Raw genomic sequence first — 18,425 nt, 5'->3', positions numbered from 1 at the left:
CCAGGGCCAACGGCCAGCGCCCACGAGCCCGAGCCCAGGTGTCAGTCAGTGCCCGTCCCGAGTTTCGAGATTCCCAAACGCCTTTCGAAAGTGATGTGGAGAAGGCTGACGACTGCCAAACGGGCAGCTCGATTGGCTGACCCTTCCACTCTCAACCCGCGACAGGTCGAGTCTCGACATCCGACATGCGTGGGATTGACCTGTTGACGCTTTCTTCGTCTCAATGATATCCAGCCTCGTCAACAATTCATCAGAAAGTACACTGAATTTTCGACACCGTTTCTCCTGTGGCAGCTTCTCGAGACTGCCCCGCGATCAATCTGTGCCGCGAGCAAGACTGCGCCTACTGCCTGCGGGAGCTGCAGACCCAGTCGAGTCCATCACTTGTGAACCCGAGCGACTGTTCTGCTGCCCTCCAAAAAATGCAGCATCCATAATCCTTTATCTTTCTAGGCCAGGGGGACGTCGGAGAATGGTCATCAGTGAGCATTTGGTGGTTGTTTCGACCTGTTGCTATTCGGAGATCACAATATGAACGCCAACAACAAACCGTCCTATGCCCCTCTGCAGCGCCGCAGGCGGAGATCTGATCAGATTTCACCATCCTCTCCTTCCTATCCGAGACGACTTCTTGACCGCCCAAACCGACATAGCGAGGCGTTCAGCCCGATCGATACGCCGTCCGCGACAGATGAGTCGGATAGCCCTTCGCTCAGCCTCAACCTCACGCTCACCTCTCCCCTCTACGACCACTCTGCGCCTTTACCACCCATCCCTCCCTTTACCAAATCTCCCGTGGTCGAGCCCAAACATCACCAGCACCAGAGATCCTCTGATGAAACCGGCCGCCACAAATTTGGACCATCAGACGAAGCTGTCCGTCCTGCGACAAGTGACGCGATCGACCGTAACAATGCTGTTCCCATCCCACATGCAAGATCCCCGCTCATAGGATCAGACTACGCGTCGAGGCCGTCTCCCGTGCCCCTTTCCATCCGTCTTGATAGTAGAGAGAAAAAGGTGCCTGAGCCCCCCATCAAGCCCGGAGACAATGCATCTTCTCCAAGCCTGCGGAACTACAGCTTTTCGACGCAGACCTCCGACAAGTCTGCGCACGATGAACCGGTTCCAGCGAAAGGACATACGGGTAAAAAGAGCAGGCTGAATCTTCTGAATCCAATGAGTTTATTGGCGCGCCGCAGGTCGTCACAAAATCAGAAACTCGAGGACGTCAATCTCACACTGTCCGTCCCAGCCTTGCCGGATAATTTCGATCCAAGAATTCGTGGAAAGGTCGTACACGACTTCTCTGTTCCACGATCGCGAAGGCTCTACTCCCACAACGACATTGGCAATGTAGAATCTCCCGCCTTGCGCTCGGGATACGGGCCTGACCCTCTCCGAAGTAACGATTCACCCAGTTCCCGATTGGCTCCGAATGGAACACCAAGTATTCCACACAGTCCGATGTTTAAGGAACACTTTCAGGACGACCGGCCATCGTTGCAGCCCGATCGGACGGGTTATTTGCACAACATTCATTCATTCAATCTGGCCAATGACGGCCAAGACGAGAGTAGCGTGCCAGCTTTCGCAAGGCGGTTGCCGGCCGCTGTACCGCAAGCAGGGCTGGATGCCAAACCCGGGTTACTTGAGGAAGAAAACAAACCACCGCCTCCGCCACCAGGAAAAGAGAATCTACCATTACCACCAATAGGACAGCCCTCCCCTCCCCCTCCAACACCTCCGCCGAAGAGCACGCCATCCCCCAAGTTTGATATTCCGCCGCCTGCAGCACTTCCAAAGCACATGACCAGCACTTCTTCCCGGTTTAGCTTTCAAATTGGCGGAGGAGGCTCTTCAGCGCAGGAAAAGTTGCTCGAGGAGAAACATAAACAACAGGAAGCAACCAAAAGGACCACCGCCCAGGGCGTATATGAGGAGGATGATTATGCTGACTATGACTTCGATGCGGACGACGGTTTGGAGGAGATGATTCCCGGGGTCAACGCGGACTTTGGGGAAGATGATGGTTTCGGCAACGACATTCCGATAGGACACGCGCTTGTGGCACGTTACGGTCCTTCCGAAATCGAGGAATCCGTCGCATCAGATGTCAAGACCACGACTCTACAACGACACTCGCTGCAAGGATTCCACTTTACTCCTCAATCCCTGACATTCAGTCCCACCAGCACTAACAATGCGTCGCAACCTACTCCGCGGGACCATGAAGGCTTTGCTATTGGCATTGCCGACTCAAGAGAGCCTTCTCAAGATGGTGGCCTGGAATTTCCACGGAAAGATAGCGTCATTGACGTTGAAAAAGTTTCAATGCTCGGAGGGCTTGGCATTACGACTGCAGAAATACATGGCAGGCGCACGCAGCAGACCTCTCGTCCTCACGGAGGAGTTTTCGATGATGAAGACCTGTATTTTGACGACGGCGAATTTGATCACGTGGAGTTGGATCCTTCAGGAACAACCTTTGACGAACAACTATTTGACGACGACACAGGCAAACTTCGTGACATTCCCGCCGAAAATGCTCGAAAATTCGCGGCAGCCAAACAAGCAGCAGGTCTGGACGGAGAAGTGAAGGTCGCCAACCCGTGGGAGGACGCGGTTTCCAAACTTTCACTGGACAGCAATGACCGCCAGAACAGCGTCAAACAACCCTCTGGAGAATTCGTGAGTGCTTTTCCAAAGAGCCAAGGGGCCTTCATGCAGGGTGGTTCCATAACTGGACTCACTGAAACGAATCTTGCTGCGTATCACGACGCGTTAGCGTTTGCGGCCAACCAAGCTGCTGCAAATGGCAGATTCGATCGAAAGGTCAGCTTCAGTCAGAATTCAGATGACACTTCACAGTCGCCGTTTGAGAGCAGTCAACATGGTGTTGTCTCTGAAGATAGCCGTATCAGCTACAATTTTAGCTCCGCCATTGCCGAGGACGACGGGTTTCCGTTCGACGATGACATGGACGACGATCCCATGATTGCGGAGGCCAACGCTGAGGTCCTCGAGAATGACGACGAAGGGTTTTATGGTCAGGAATTTGGATTTTATGCTCGATCCTACGGTAAAGGCAATTCAGAGCTTGTTAATGGCGGCTATTTTGCAGACCGGGGATCCAACGGGGTAAAACGAAGCCACAGTGGGAAGGCCAATTTTCAAGAACCGAGCTTGACACCTATTACTGAACGCAGTGAATGGAGTACTCGCAACTCGGTGGTGTCACTAGCGATACCAGGCGGAGTGCCTGCCTCAGCCCATTCGATGCCCAGCCCAGGTATTGCCGAGCTACTTCAGCAACTTGACTCCCCTGGGTACGATGACGACATGAGCTTCAGTGGACTGATGAAGCTCCGCGGCAGGACCTTTGGAGGTAGTTCGTCGAGCATCAGCAGCTCAGCAGCAGGGAACCCGGCTAGTTCACCACTCGCACACATTTCCAACCACCCGTTCCCTCTCTCCGATCTCAATGTGAGCCGGATGTCATCCTCGATTCATGGTCGATCATCACCAGCTGGGATCCCCGAATCGGAGGAAGAGGATGAAGATTCTGAGAGACCTACCCTGACCCAAAACACGCCGCGGAAGAAGATGAGTGAGCCTGTGGTGGTTACATCGCAAGAGGAATTGCCCGCATCTCCGGCTTCCGCTGGGGGTGAACGACGGAAGGGTCACCACAGCCGAACCAGCAGCGGCGCAGAGAGCGTGAGCTATGCGCGTGACCTGGACGGCGGGTGGGTTCTGGAGAGGAGAAGAACCGATGAAGGGAGCGGAACTGAGGTTATTGACCGGGAGTATCTAGCCGGAGCTCGGATCTGAGAGGATATGCGCTGTGAAAGGATTGATCCGGAAGAGAAGGGTCTACTCATTGGATATAGATTATGGCCTTGCAAAAGTACATTGGAGATGACGATATGATACCCCATAGAACTTTGAAAATATATATATACTCACGCATACAATGCAGAAATCACACGTTCACGCAGGTTGACAGGCTGTAAATGGTATGTGTTGACTACCTGAAAAGAAGAAGAGGATTGGTTGGGCGTTCCTGCCAAGACTCGACGCACCAATCAAATCATTCGCATGATTGCTTGTCTTGGTCTCGGCTATGTTTCCCCATATACAGGCCCTGACGGGGCGACACCCTCTTCCCAAACAGGGTTGCGGGATTTGCGTAACAGCCTTGACCTGTTGAACTTGGACTTCCTCACACTTCAGTTTCTTGCACCTTAATCCCGGCACCTCCGTGTCTATCCCTAGCCTCAATTGCCTTCCACTCTCTCGTCAGTGGTGCGGTTCACTCATTTTGGACCCGTTTTCTTCTCCTATGGATCATTCTCTGTATCATTAGCTCACCATCAACTCCGACATCATGTATCGCTATGCTGCGGGCAAGCTCCCTTTGCGGGCTGCGCAAGCTTCAAGGACTTTCTGCACTTCGTCTAGCTTCCGGGTAGTCTCTGGAAGTCGTCAGAATGCCCTCGTTGCTGGGAGGAAACCGCTAGCTGTCACGGCTCAAAGCTCAATGCAGCGCAGGAGCTACGCCATGACAGCTGAAGAGTCCAACAAGGGAGTGGTATGTATCTCCTCAGCTGCTGGTGTGCAAAGAGAACGCTTTTCTGAAAGTTCCGGCAGGATCCTAACGACTCCTTCCTCCAAGGCAACACTGCCAATTACATTGACGAAATGTACATGGCATGGAAGCAAGATCCCTCGTCCGTCCACGTTTCGTGGCAAGCCTACTTTCACAACATGGAAGAAGGGACTATGCCGGTGTCCAAAGCCTTCCAGCCTCCTCCGGGCCTCATTTCCCAAGCCGAAGGGGCAGCCAGCCTCGCTCCAAGCGCAGTCACGGGCACTGCAGGCGAAGACGTCACAAATCACTTGAAGGTTCAATTGCTTGTCAGAGCATACCAATCTACCGGACATCACAAAGCCAAGACCGATCCTCTTGGTATTCGTGGCGAAGCCGAAGCATTTGGATACCGCAGACCAAAAGAGCTGGAGTTGGACCACTATGGCTTCACGGAGGCCGACCTAGACCAAGAATTTGTTCTCGGACCAGGCATTCTTCCCAGATTCGCCACAGAGTCGCGACCGAAGATGAAGCTACGCGACATTATCGCTGCGTGCGAGAAGATCTATTGCGGCTCATATGGCGTTGAATACATTCATATTCCGGATCGAGAGCAATGTGACTGGATCAGAAACAGAATCGAAGTGCCCACCCCGTACAAGTATTCTGTGGATGACAAGCGCCGCATCCTCGACAGGCTGATTTGGAGCTCCAGCTTTGAGGCTTTCCTGGCCACAAAATACCCCAACGATAAGCGTTTCGGATTGGAAGGTTGCGAGACTCTCGTTCCGGGCATGAAAGCCATGATTGACAGGAGCGTGGACTATGGTATCAAGGACATTGTCATTGGGATGCCTCACAGAGGAAGACTGAACGTTCTAAGCAACGTCGTCCGCAAGCCCAATGAGTCCATCTTTAGTGAATTTTCGGGCACCACCGAGGCAAGCGACGAGGGCTCTGGCGACGTCAAATACCATCTCGGAATGAACTTCGAACGGCCGACACCGTCTGGAAAACGTGTCCAGCTGTCTCTTGTCGCCAACCCCTCTCATTTGGAAGCCGAGGATCCCGTTGTGCTGGGAAAGACTCGGGCCATCCAGCACTACAACAACGATGAGAAGAAACACCAAACGGCCATGGGCGTCTTACTTCACGGTGACGCTGCCTTTGCGGCTCAAGGTGTCGTCTACGAAACTCTGGGTTTCCATGCTCTTCCTGCTTATTCCACCGGTGGTACCATCCACATCATCGTTAACAACCAGATTGGGTTCACCACCGATCCTAGATTCGCGCGATCGACCCCTTATTGCTCGGATATTGCCAAGGCAATTGACGCTCCCGTTTTCCACGTCAACGGGGACGATGTGGAAGCCGTCAACTTCGTTTGCCAACTGGCTGCCGACTGGAGAGCTGATTTCAAAAAAGATTGCGTCATCGACATTGTGTGCTACCGGAAACAAGGCCATAACGAGACGGATCAGCCAGCCTTCACTCAACCGCTCATGTACAAGCGAATAGAGTCCATCAAACCTCAAATCGACAAATATGTTGACAAGCTGATCCAAGAAGGCACGTTTACCAAAGAAGACATTGACGAGCACAAGAAATGGGTGTGGGGCATGCTCAATGACAGCTTCGACCGAAGCAAAGACTATCAACCTACAGGCAAGGAATGGCTGACCTCCGCCTGGAACGGCTTCAAATCGCCCAAAGAGCTTGCCACTGAAGTCCTCCCCCATCCGCCCACCGGAGTTCCTTCCGAGATGTTGAAGGAGATAGGATCAAAGATTGCTGAGGCCCCCGAGGGATTCACCGTCCATCGTAACCTCAAACGTATTCTTGCAGGTCGCAGGAAGGCAGTTGAGGAAGGTCACGGTATTGACTGGGCGACGGCCGAGGCCCTTGCTTTCGGCACCCTTTGTCTGGAAGGTCACCATGTTCGTGTCTCCGGCCAGGATGTCGAGCGAGGCACCTTCTCCCAACGTCATGCTGTTTTGCACGACCAAGAGACTGAAGCGACGTGGACCCCTCTCAGCAATCTCTCCAAAGAGCAAGGAGCCTTCACCATCTCCAACTCTTCTTTGAGTGAATACGGTGTTCTAGGTTTCGAATATGGCTACTCGCTCTCCTCACCTAACGCGCTTGTCATGTGGGAAGCGCAATTTGGTGACTTTGCCAACAATGCTCAATGTATCATCGATCAATTCATCGCGTCAGGAGAGGTTAAGTGGCTGCAAAGGTCTGGTCTCGTTTGCTCTCTTCCTCATGGTTATGATGGGCAGGGACCCGAGGTAAGTTTGCTGCCAACCCTTTCTGAGCAGGAACAACAAGACTAACGCTCTTGTCCTACAGCACAGCAGTGGCCGTATGGAACGGTATCTGCAACTTTGCAACGAGGAGCCCCGAGTATTCCCATCTCCAGACAAGCTCGATCGACAGCACCAGGATTGCAACATGCAGGTCGCATACATGACGACACCTTCGAACTATTTCCACATTCTCCGACGACAAATGAACAGGCAATTCAGAAAACGTGAGTGAAAACAGCTACCATCAAGAGATGTGGCGTTGCACTAACACATACTCTCTTTCGTTAGCATTGATCATATTCTTCTCCAAATCTCTTCTCCGCCATCCTATCGCGCGCTCTGATCTGGAGGACTTCACGGGTGAATCCTACTTCCAATGGATCATCCCAGATCCTGAGCACGGCAAGGGAATTGCTGAGCCAGACGAGATCGACCGGGTCATCCTATGCACTGGTCAAGTGTATGCAGCGTTGCACAAGCACCGCGCCGACAAGGGTATCAAGAACGCTGCCATCACCCGTATCGAGCAGCTGAACCCCTTCCCATGGGCCTTGTTGAAAGAGAACCTTGACACCTATAAGAACGCCAAGACGATCGTCTGGTGTCAGGAGGAACCTCTCAATGCTGGAGCATGGAGCTTTGTCCAACCACGTATTGAAACGCTGTTGAATCAGACAGAACATCACAACAGACGGCACGTCATGTACGCAGGTCGAGACCCTAGTGCGTCCGTGGCGACGGGTCTGAAAGCCACTCACGTCAAGGAGGAGCAGGCGTTGCTTGAGGAAGCATTCTCGGTCAAACAGGATAAGTTGAAGGGCGAATGACTGGCCGACGGTGTGACTGGGGCGAAGGCGGTAGAGGGATGATAATGATGAGATGCGAGATCTGTCATGTGAGTAGGAGGTTGTGAAAAACGTCGCTGTAAGCGTGGTGGGAGTGATCAAGACCGGGTCCGAGGGCTGAGCATTGCGCAGGTGGTATGGTCCTTGCGGGACTCCATCATCAGCAACGCCTTGCTTGCACCGACCCGGATTGCTACTTCCACAGCCTTGCAGATATCAGTACAATTACCGAGTGAAAGGAATAGGCGCTAGCTTTTGTTTACTTATTATCATCAGGCTAGCAAGTTGACATCGAGATATCCTAAAATTGAAACGCACAACTGGTGTTCTTCCACAGACTCATTCCCTTGAACAGAGGACGCATCGTTCATGTAGTTGATCCGGTGGGAGTGCATACTACCATTCATCCCATTTCCCTTTCTACGGACGGTAATCTGAAGCCTTGAGCCGAATTTACCGCCTCTCCTTACACACAGCGGGACTTGTTACAATGGAATAGATGGGCTTGGGGTTGGGGTTGCGAGGCTGAAGCCTTGGCAAGGCTGGCGACCCCTGATCTTGTTCCGTGGCAACAGCGGTAGATGCCTATACTGGGATCACCCGGGACCAAGGGTGTAACCCACAAAAGGAAATTGATCGAGTTCAGTCCCATCTTCTGGTTCTGTTCCTGATCGGCGAAGAGAATCCAGGTACCCCGTACCTTCGGACGCCGTCATCGCGAGCAAACAATCCCCTGAGGGGGTCAATGTACCAAACGCACCAGCGATGACGCTTCGAGGTTCGAGGACAAGACTCAACACACCTGTATTCCCACGCTGGTTCAACTCACTCGTCACAAACGGTGCCATGGCCCACGAGCTGCTGTCGCTGAGTCATTGTTCGAGCCGCCAACAAGGCAGGCATTCAATGCATTGGCATTGTGTTCTCGTTCGGCCTTTGTCTGCCGCTCCTTTGTCAAAATGGCTTCAAAGGGTCGAAGGAACAAAGCCCCCGACACACACTTGAGACCTTGAGAGACCAAGGCTGAGGTAGTCCCTGAGACTTTACCAAGGGCCAAGGGGCTTCCCTTTGTTCGTACCAACAGGGTAGGTGAGGAGCACAATGGGCAATTGTGTCGTCGGCAAGGCTGTGCTCACTCTGGGGCACTCAACTGTCTTCGATGAACCCCTGTCGGGCTGGTGAATAGCTGCATAATGGCGCAGTGTCTTCCAAAAACCGTGAAAATGCTCGAGACTGCGTCTCAAAATGCCCTTGATGCTTTGTTTTGGGGGGGGCAGTGAGGAGTGCTTTGTAGCATGCGAGACACCCATGTCCAGGCATTTGTCGGCCTTGTGGGCTCATGGCAAGGCACCCCGAAGCAGAAGCAACAGCCTTGCGCTGTGCTGCATGCTGAGAACCATCTCATCCTCTTAAATAGGTGCGATGCGGCCCTCTCCTTCTGCACTTCTGGCACTCACCACAAAAGTCCTTCACTTGCTCAGCCTTTGCCAAAGTGTCATACACACAAACACAGCAGTTAGTTGTCAGAGCAGCATCTACCATCATCGCCGGTCAGGGAATAGGTATCTTCCTCTCCAACAACAACACACCAAATACCCTGTCCCCCCCCCCCCCCCCTTGCCGACAAGACCTCCTGATAGCCACGACAACGGTCAACGCTGAAGTCATGGAAAAGCGATCGGCCGTCTCGATGAGGCTTGGTGAGTCCCCCTACTTTGCCGTCCCCTATATAAATACATATCTGATCTCAGAAGCAGGAGCGTCGCGGTCGAGACCCGGAGTCCACGAGAAGCGCACCGACGCAGAGCCCCGAGTGTATTGCGAGTTGCCGTCGTTCCCCTCCTTCGACGAACCGATCCCGCCCGAGGCGTCGCTCGAGGAAATCTGCATCAGATACCCCAATCACCTTCGAGGTTCGTACCTGGATGCCTTCATCCAATGGCACTGGTCCGCCACCGACATGTACTCTTGCCTGTCCGGCAAGGCCATCAACGAGTTCAAGTCCTTCGGCATCACGACCTGCAAGTCCTTCGCGAACCGAGCCAACTTCTTGATGAAGAGACTCGACTCCCGGCTGTCCGCGCTGTCCGCAGATGAAGTCACGGCATTGTGCACCGCTCCCAAGATGCGGTCGTGCATGGTGGACGGCACGGAGAAGTACGGCGCCTCCAAACTGCAGGGCAAGTTCCACAATCCCATGGCTCCGGTGGTTCGAAGATACCCTCACCGTCAAGGGAAAGAGCGCAGATCCCCTCAACCATCACCCTTGACGAGAACCTTCGTGCACAACGGCAAGGAGTACCAACTTTGGGGCTCGCCCGAGGAATTCCACGAGTACAAGCAAACCATGGCGACTCACTGGGGCTATCAACGTGCGCGCGCCGAACAGATCATTGCCGCCGACGCCAAGTACCGCGCAAGCCACGATGCTAGCCGCAACAGACTCATCCTGCAAATGACAAACTGGCCATGCAACACTGCCACCGAGACGTTCTTCAGCTTCCAGCATATTCAGAGTTGTCCGGCATTCGAGAGTGCAATGTTCGAGCTGGTTGTAGCGGCTGCCAAGAACATGCTGGATTCCTTTCCGTCCGACGACCCATCCCAGCAACTGCTTTCGGCCCGACAAGCGGCAGTTTCTTATGTTCTCACCGGCCAGGAAGCCAGGTTAGCTCGATTGAACGACTTTTTGACAGCCTTGCCGGCTGGAGGACCGACGGGCGGCCTGGTGGATCAAGTACTGTCGTGGACCGCAGACGTTGACGGAGAGTTCCCTGAGGCCGTGGAACCAGACCTTGGCTCTAGAAACCCACAGGGGGAAGAAGTCAGTTTCTTCCTGCAGAGCTACATGGACGATGAGAGCACACCACAAGCCGCTGTCCCAGTCGCACCGTCTCGAAGCAACTTGAAACGACGGAGATCGAGTCCCGCAATCCCAGCGCCACCCACCAAGCGAGTGAGATTTGCGAATGCCATCACCGAATTCGGACCTACCGACCCGGGAGTAACCGTGGACTTGGACGTTGGCCTCGAGGAGCCCCATCAGGATACTGCAACAGGCTTTGTGTGGCCGGATTGGGACCTCGATCAGTATCCGCTCCCAGATATTGATGGAGAAGACGTCTTTCTCACGCTCAACCCACCAATGGACGAGCTGCTCGAGGAGTTTGACATGGACAGTCTGCCATGGAATCCTCTCGCAGGTGATTTGAATCCCGGGATTGATTCGACGGCCGCCGACTATTCAGTCGAGGTTGACGAAACCGAATCCGAGTGGGCGCAGATATTGTCGGAGGCGTTTGCTCAGGATGACGTTGTTCCCAACGCGAATGAAAACGAGCCAGCGACATCATGGGAGTTGCCGGAGCTCGTCGACAACGATGAGGACTGGTTGAGGGAAGCCATCGCAAACGCGTCGGAAATCCAGGATGAGTTTCCATGATTCCTTGTCTGCGACCACAGTGAGCGAAGTCTGCCCAAATGTATGAGATCGGCTGAAGGGCGTTGTGTTGCGGAGTGGGTTGTCTTGGAAAGTGGCTGTGTAATGTCGTGAATGCCGGGTTGTATCCATTCTTTAAGTGTCGATTTGAATATCAGGGTGATAACGTGGGTGAAATCTGGATAGCAGGACAGATTGTTGGCTTGTAAGATACGAAAACTTGGAGACATAGGCGGAAGCGGTGCAATGCATGCTTGTCTGGATGTCCAGCCTGATCGGGCCTAACAGTGTCTTGAGCGACGTTTGTCCTCCTCTTGTCCTTGACAACTTCCATCAAATACCAAATACTTTAAGCGAACCTATTGTGGATGCTCGTCTCTTTCGAATTGGTTCTCTCTGGGCCTTGCCCAGCCTTGTTTTCGTATGTGGATGGGGCGCGATATTCTTTGAACTGCGCTACAGTGTGGGCGTGTGGGTGCAAATTCTCCACAGACCTCGGTGGGGAATAAGGCGAAACAGATTAGGTTATTGGAAAAGAAACTCAGACTGGTCAGTTTCCAAGTCAAAAGGCAGAACTTGGACGTACGTAAAGCACAGACAAGCCAGGTGGATACCAAGCAGCTTCTGGGATCCTCCAGGTTGTGGCCGTGGACTAATATCTTCGCTTGTATCGACTCCCGCAAGTAGTATGGTCAATAATCAAGGGCCATAGTTGTGGATTATGATATTCATATTCGTTAATGCAAGAAGTCTTGAAGTGGGCAGCCGATGTGCAGGACGATATCGAAACTGTTTTGAAGTATATGCACATCCATATTTATTGCTTGTTGGTTGACTTGACAAATAGAACATTCCCTTCCCGAAAGCTTTGTTTCTGTCGGGACAGTAAATCAGTATCTGTTCATAAAATCAAGCTGTAGATCTCAACGTTCAAGGGAACTTACATCGGCTTCGCCCCATCGTACCATGGCACAGACTAAATGCCAAGTTTGGAGTATCACCCCCTGACAAACAGAGCCTTGTCATTCTCCGATTGTCCAGTGTCCATAGTGTGTCATGAAGGTCAAACTCTTTGTTTCCCAGACACTTCATTCGGTGTGGCGATTGCAACTTCAAATGCTGGCCATGAGAAAGGTGTCTGATCAGGTTGTTTGCTGTATTTGTCCTGCGGATAGAGCAGGCAATATCGGTCGAGGGCGGATACAGCCGATCTCTGCTCTGATTGTTTCGTTGTGATCTTGAGGTTCAGGGCAGCTGATTAATTGCTTGGGCATCTCAAAGACGAGCATACCTCGTGGAACTTGTATATAAGCCGCATGACTCGGGACTTGCAGCCTCTTCTTGTTTGGTTGGTATGCTTGGTGTCATTGTGTGTGAGGGAGGCCTGTTTGTATGTCCACACCATTTAAGCCGACTTTGCGACTCGAGAGCTTCTCTCTGGACTGTCGTATAATCCTGCCCATCGAACCAAGTACTGTCAAGCCCTTAGACAGTGAAATCAATGATCATTCTGCCTCACCCATCGGAACAAACCGTTCTCAATCCCGCTTAGCGTGTTCAAGAGTGACACTGTATTCACGCTTCTGGTCAGCCGGACAGCAAAAATCAAAAACAAGACAATATAAAACGTGTCTTAATCCTGGACCAAACCTTTCAATCTTCATCTTCATCACTCAACACCACCACCAAGGCCACCTGTCCTCTATCCTCTCAAAGCCTGTACTTACTAAACCGAGAGATCGTTCCGTCATCTTTGTCCAAGATCGAGTCGAGAAGAGATCCATTTCCGCACCGAACTCTTTCCGCACAGTAGATCGTCTAGAAAAAGCCCGCACCACAAACCCTCAAGAGCCAGCTTGCACGACTAGCCTCAAAGAAAGATCCTCTGCACCACAACAAAGCTTGTTTGACACGCCGTCAAAGAAAAGCCTGCACAGCAAGCCGTCAAGAGTTTGCACGACAAAGCCTCAAGAAACCCTGTTCGACGACTGTCAAGGAAGAGCCCCTGTGCAGCAAACCGTCCAGAGAAGCCTGTCCAATCTTCAACCGACACAATGAACCAACTACCGCTAGCCAATAACCCTGCACAGACAGGACAGCAGGCCATCACAACCCCGTCTCGCATGCCACGAAGCCGACCAGCAGTCCCTCGTTCCGATCAGCATCAGTGGGTTCCACATAACCATGTCTTTCCAACTGTTCCAATCAGGTTAGGCTTGGGGTTGGGCTCCGGAAGGAACATGTTGGTCATGAGGGGAACCGGACGTGACCCTGTTACCAGAGTGCCTCTTATCATTGAACGCGGCCGAAGTGACCGCCATCGAGGAGGACATTACCCTCATCAAGACACTCCGCTTCCGGCAGGGCTGACTCTATATCAAGTAGCCCAACTTTACCCCCGACATGCCTGGGGCACAATGCTCCGGGTGTTCTTGTCTGAAGGGTGGGGCGCCGACCGCATCTGGCGCCTCATGCCTCCAGACATGAGGAACACCCGGAGCATTGCACGGCCCTGGAACTATATACAGGCGGCAATGGGGCGCGAAATTGACAAGATGTTATATGAGGAGACCGGTGTGCACCGGGTGGTGCAAAGGCGGCAGAGGAGGGGGGAAGAGGAAGGGGAGGAAGAAGGGGAGGAAGAAGGGGAGGAGGGCGCTCCAGTGGGAGGGGGTGGGCCTGGGTCGCCGACTTCAACATCGGTGGAGGACACCCAACAGGTTCTGACAGAAGCAGACCTGACAACACCCCAGTTGCAGGAAATTGTTAGAATAGCGCAAGGCAGAAGCCGAGAGTTGCAGCAGGGGATCCTCGGTAACCTGGCCGGCTCAAGACAGGAGCGGCAGTTACGGTGGAGGCAGCGTCGGCAAGACTGGGCGACACAGCTCAGTCAAGCCTTCGCTACCGATACCGGGGCGCCCATGTCCACGAGGAACCCCATTCAGATGCTGCGACTTCTCTGGCGAAGCCAGAACGCGCAGGAAGAGGGGGAAACCACGGCGGACTATAACGACCGAGTGAGCTGGCAGGCGTGGAATATGTTTGCTAGACAGTCCCAAATCTGGGTCAAGGAGCTAGAGGCAGAGCTAGAAGGGGCGGAAGCAAACACCATTGAGGAATGAGAGAGGTCATTTGAGCGTGCAACGAACGACAGGTGAAGGGGGTTTTGGGAGTGTCGTGTGTGGAGGTTGAATGAAGGTCGAGGGACATGGCCGGAAACATACTAGCGCGCACCGGATCATTGTTTTTGCTGTCATGAGCGCCTGATCGGGCTCTGGTATGTATCGAGTACATAGAAGGAACATGCCTACCAACCAGCAAGTACTGGGGTAGGGTATGTACAACGCATTCCACAGCCAAATCAACAGACAACGCCCTCGTTTATCATCCAGACTCCCAATGATCGCATCTCGTGGCCTGTTACTTGGAGATTGCATTCTCCGTCTCTACCGTGTCAATCTGGTATAGGTCGGCCACCTGCCTCATCGATGCCTCTTTGGGCCACTATTCAACGATCTGCTTTTGGCCACCGTGGTGGTCGGTTGTTGTTCTCGTTACTGCCTCAGTTGACTGCCCTCGTTATACAGCCTTCATCTCCACCTACTATCTCTATGAGAGCATATTGACCGCCTTCGGCGATCAGGGCGATGTGAACCCATTGAGATCACCGTTGCCCTCTTGCTCATCGATCAGATTATCTCTGGCGTCAATCATCTCTACCTTTTCCTTTCTTTCCTAGGGATGTAAGAAATCATGTGGGAGAAAATCATTTCACTAATCATTGTAATCGGACATCAATACTATATCACTCAGCGCCTGGCATTCGCACATGTGACCATCCCTTGCGGTACAAAAATCCAATCATTCTTTCTCTACAGGATGTAAACCTCTCCGCTGTCCTCCAAGAACATTATTTGATTCGCCTCATTCATTGTTCTGAGTGCAGCAGTAATCTCATCCTGTGAGAATTCTGTCCCATGGCTCTCAGACACGCGGTGATTGACGGCAGCAGTGACATCCGCAACAGTAGCCATGTCATTCTGGAACAATGACGTCTGAATCAGGGGGCCCAGGGCCGCACGGAATGATGCAAGACGTGGCTGCGAGATGCTTGGACCTGAATCTGCTGGAGATGGCTGTTGTTGACTCCCGGACGGTGTTGTCTCCAGACCTTGGGATTGTGAGTCTGCTTGAGTGGATGGTAGCTGGGAACTGGGTATGGAGCTGGCTATGCTCATGCGGGACATTTGTGATTCTGCACCTGTCTGTCGCTGACTTCGGGAGGACCTAGGCTGCACGTCTGATTCTGCTGAATCGTCGCTTCCAGCATTTGCGTTGCCATTGGCTCTTCCATTCAACGCGCCATTTGTTGTAGTGTTGGCGCGGGTCGAGCGCTGACTCCTTGTCTGTGGCTTTGTTCCACGGGCACCGCTTGACCTTGTTCCCCGATACGGAGTATCATCGTCGCTATCGTTGTCGTCACTGCCGGATTCGCTATCCGCTTGCGAAGAATCATCATTCGCACCAGTCTTGCGTCTCTTGGTTCGGCCACCATCTTTATCTTTGACCGCAATTTCTCTGAAGAGGGCAAATTTGAGAATCTCTTCCGCAGCAACGGCATCGCTCTCTTCAACCCTGCTCGACAATCGGGCCTTTGCATGGGCGGTCGACAACCGGATCAGCGTCTCCAATGTTCTTGCTGTCATGGGACTGGTTCTGCGCTTATTTGCCTGTAGTTCATCGTTCCGAAGGTTGGCGTAGGCGTTGACTATATATTCACTTGCCTCTTCTGTCAGTACAGGCTTGCATCGACTCTTTGAATACTGAATATATTTCTTGATAAAGGCCATGCTGACAGGTTGAACCTTCTTGTTTCCTCTTGTCCTTTCACCGGCCATGAAACCGGAATGAAGCACCACGTTGAATTTCTCGTAGACGAGCGACGTTTGGTTGGCATTCTGGTCTTCTTGGACGCCAACCCCCAGCATTTGATTGGACTGTTCCCGGACGGGAGCGCCCTCTTCAGTCCCTGGTTGGCGGTACTGGTGCATGCGAAGGACATGCTCGGAAACCTCCCGATCTCTAGTGTCGTCAATGTCGTCGGTAACGATGAAAAGGAGATCAAAACGAGACAAAAGGGAGTCGGGAAGGGCAATATTCTTGTGGGGATCTTTGTTGCTGTCATATTGGCCGAAAATGGGGTTCGCGGCTGCAATGACGCTGCATCTGGCGTTCAGGGAGGTATGGATACCGGCTTTAGCAATGGTGACGGTCTGTTGTTCCATGACTTCGTGGATGGCCACACGATCAACATCGCTCATTTTGTCAAATTCATCGATGCACACTACACCACGGTCTCCAAGAACCATGGCACCGGCTTCGAGCCTTCTTTCTCCGGTCTCCTTGTCGGAGGTGACAGCAGCGGTAAGACCAACTCCGGAGGAGCCTCGGCCGGTGGTCGCAATTGCCAATGGTGCGGTGTTGAGCACGAAGCGAAGAAGCTGAGATTTGGCCGTGGAAGGGTCGCCCACCATGAGGATGTTGATGTCGCCCCTCAAGTGGGTGCCATTTGGCAAGTTCTTCTCCATTCCGCCCAAGAGCATGAGCAGGATTGCTTTCTTGATGTAGTCGTGACCATAGATACTGGGCGCCAGACTTTGTGACAGCAAGTCGAATACATTGTGCTTTCGGGCCATTTTGTTGATGTTTCTCACGTCCTGATCCGTGATCGTGGCTTGAGCGATTCCTCCGCCGGCTTTTGAGGATAAGAGGACGATATTGTTGGCTAAGATGAGGGTCCGAAAGATCGAAGATCCCGATCCAGCATTTCTATTCCCGAGAGACCTGAAGATGCCCACGAGCTGGATGCGGTCCCCAGGCTTGACCCGATCAACCATGTCGTCGTCGAGAAGAACATCGACGCTGCGGGGAAGTTGGCCTGCCGGCGCTCGCTCAGGCATTTCTTGGATGCTGATTGTTTGGTGATCGCGGTAGGTACAATAGCCGTACTCTGTGACCAACTGACCGGGAGTTAGCATCACTTCAGCACTAGGCGGTTAGATCCTCAACATACAGGATTTCCCTCTCCATCTTCCTGTGGATACACACTGAGACTTGCGGGTGCATTGGCACTCATAGTCTGATCCCGGTATTCTCTAAACATAAATGTGCCCTTTTTCTCATTCCAGTGCACACTTTTGACAACCTTTGGTCTGACGAGACTGCACTTTGTGACGATGCCTTCAAGACAAACCATTCTGTTGAGTAGTGAACTGCCCAGTGTCCTGGGATTGCAGGTGTTCTCTCCAAATGATCCCGAATATGCGACGTAATATAATCGGTCTTCATCTTGCTCGAAAGGGGCACGGTTTGGTATGGTGCCAATGACATTTTTCAACGCCGCATCAAAGGCAAGGGAGTAGTCAAATGGTTTGTGCAGGATGCCGTCGGCGAGTTCTCGAGAATGGGCTCGAATGTCGTCAATGCTGACCACAAGTCGTCTCAGACCACGGTTCAGCATCAGAACGATGTCGGCGCGATAGGATCGGGCTTCATCGTCGGTGGGGTCGAGGAACTCAGTTGCGAGTCTGATTCTGTCGCGGACCGCTTCATCGCGAAGCTGAGTAGTACTGAGCGCCATTGTGCACGACCTATCTGTGAGCGAGAGTTGAGGGAGGTTCTGCGCAGAGGAGAATCGATGGGCGGGCCATGGATTTAGAGGAAGGGGAATCGCGTTTCAAGGAGACGCGTCGCGCGCGGAGCGCGTAAAGTGATTCGGGTGAGCATATGAGGCGCCATGCGCTCTACAGCAGAGTATTTGGCACCTACCGCAGTCACTCAATGGAGATATGCCTCGAAGGTGATCCTCCGTGCTGGAAATGCCGACTACTCACACGAAGGACAGAGAGTCCATTTCTCGAGGATGTTTACTTTGGAGGCCTTTTGGGTTTAGAAAAACCGCCTAGTGATCTTCATAGACAACCGGAAACGTTTATGAAGGGTACCTAGGTACAGAAATCCCAAAGCAGTCAACAACTTCCCTACAGCGCTGTCGCACCGCCACAGGCCAGGAGCCTCGAAGCATCATGCTCTCTCCAATTGATTTGAACTACTCATCTAAAGTAGGGAAGAGTCTCTACGGCGTTCTGAGACTCCCTGACAGGGGAGCGATGCTTTCCGTTTAGCAACATGGCCTCATTTGACTGTTCTCGGGCGGGTCGGCGTCTAGACACACGTTG

General features: G+C 52.8%; 4 protein-coding genes across 4 annotated transcripts; 3 read left to right on the top strand and 1 right to left on the bottom strand.

The window, feature by feature from the left end:
* The first annotated feature begins 109 nt into the window (after positions 1–109).
* Positions 110–3,982, top strand: PV07_09103 (uncharacterized protein). The gene has a single exon (XM_016396330.1). It carries the CDS (start codon positions 532–534, stop codon positions 3,832–3,834), a length of 3,303 nt encoding a protein of 1,100 aa, XP_016246186.1. The 5' UTR covers positions 110–531; the 3' UTR covers positions 3,835–3,982.
* A 212-nt stretch (positions 3,983–4,194) lies between these two features.
* PV07_09102 (oxoglutarate dehydrogenase (succinyl-transferring), E1 component) lies at positions 4,195–8,086 on the top strand. Its single transcript, XM_016396329.1, has 4 exons — positions 4,195–4,594; positions 4,654–6,885; positions 6,947–7,127; positions 7,192–8,086. Exons 1-4 carry the CDS (start codon positions 4,391–4,393, stop codon positions 7,728–7,730), a joined length of 3,156 nt encoding a protein of 1,051 aa, XP_016246185.1. The 5' UTR covers positions 4,195–4,390; the 3' UTR covers positions 7,731–8,086.
* Positions 8,087–13,604: 5,518 nt separating this feature from the next.
* Positions 13,605–14,543, top strand: PV07_09101 (uncharacterized protein; the record flags this gene model as incomplete). Its single annotated transcript, XM_016396328.1, has 1 exon — positions 13,605–14,543. The coding sequence occupies one exon, from the start codon at positions 13,605–13,607 to the stop codon at positions 14,307–14,309; it is 705 nt and encodes a 234-aa protein (XP_016246184.1). The 3' UTR covers positions 14,310–14,543.
* Positions 14,544–14,941: 398 nt separating this feature from the next.
* On the bottom strand, positions 14,942–17,988 carry PV07_09100 (uncharacterized protein). The gene is made up of 2 exons (XM_016396327.1): positions 17,261–17,988; positions 14,942–17,207 (listed from the first exon to the last, which is right to left on the bottom strand). Exons 1-2 carry the CDS (start codon positions 17,825–17,827, stop codon positions 15,060–15,062), a joined length of 2,715 nt encoding a protein of 904 aa, XP_016246183.1. The 5' UTR covers positions 17,828–17,988; the 3' UTR covers positions 14,942–15,059.
* Between the last annotated feature and the right edge of the window lie 437 nt (positions 17,989–18,425).

This window comes from Cladophialophora immunda (genome assembly GCF_000835495.1).
Source record: "Cladophialophora immunda strain CBS 83496 unplaced genomic scaffold supercont1.5, whole genome shotgun sequence".
Classification (NCBI taxonomy): domain Eukaryota; kingdom Fungi; phylum Ascomycota; class Eurotiomycetes; order Chaetothyriales; family Herpotrichiellaceae; genus Cladophialophora; species Cladophialophora immunda.
This window is presented reverse-complemented; position numbering and strand designations above follow the sequence as displayed.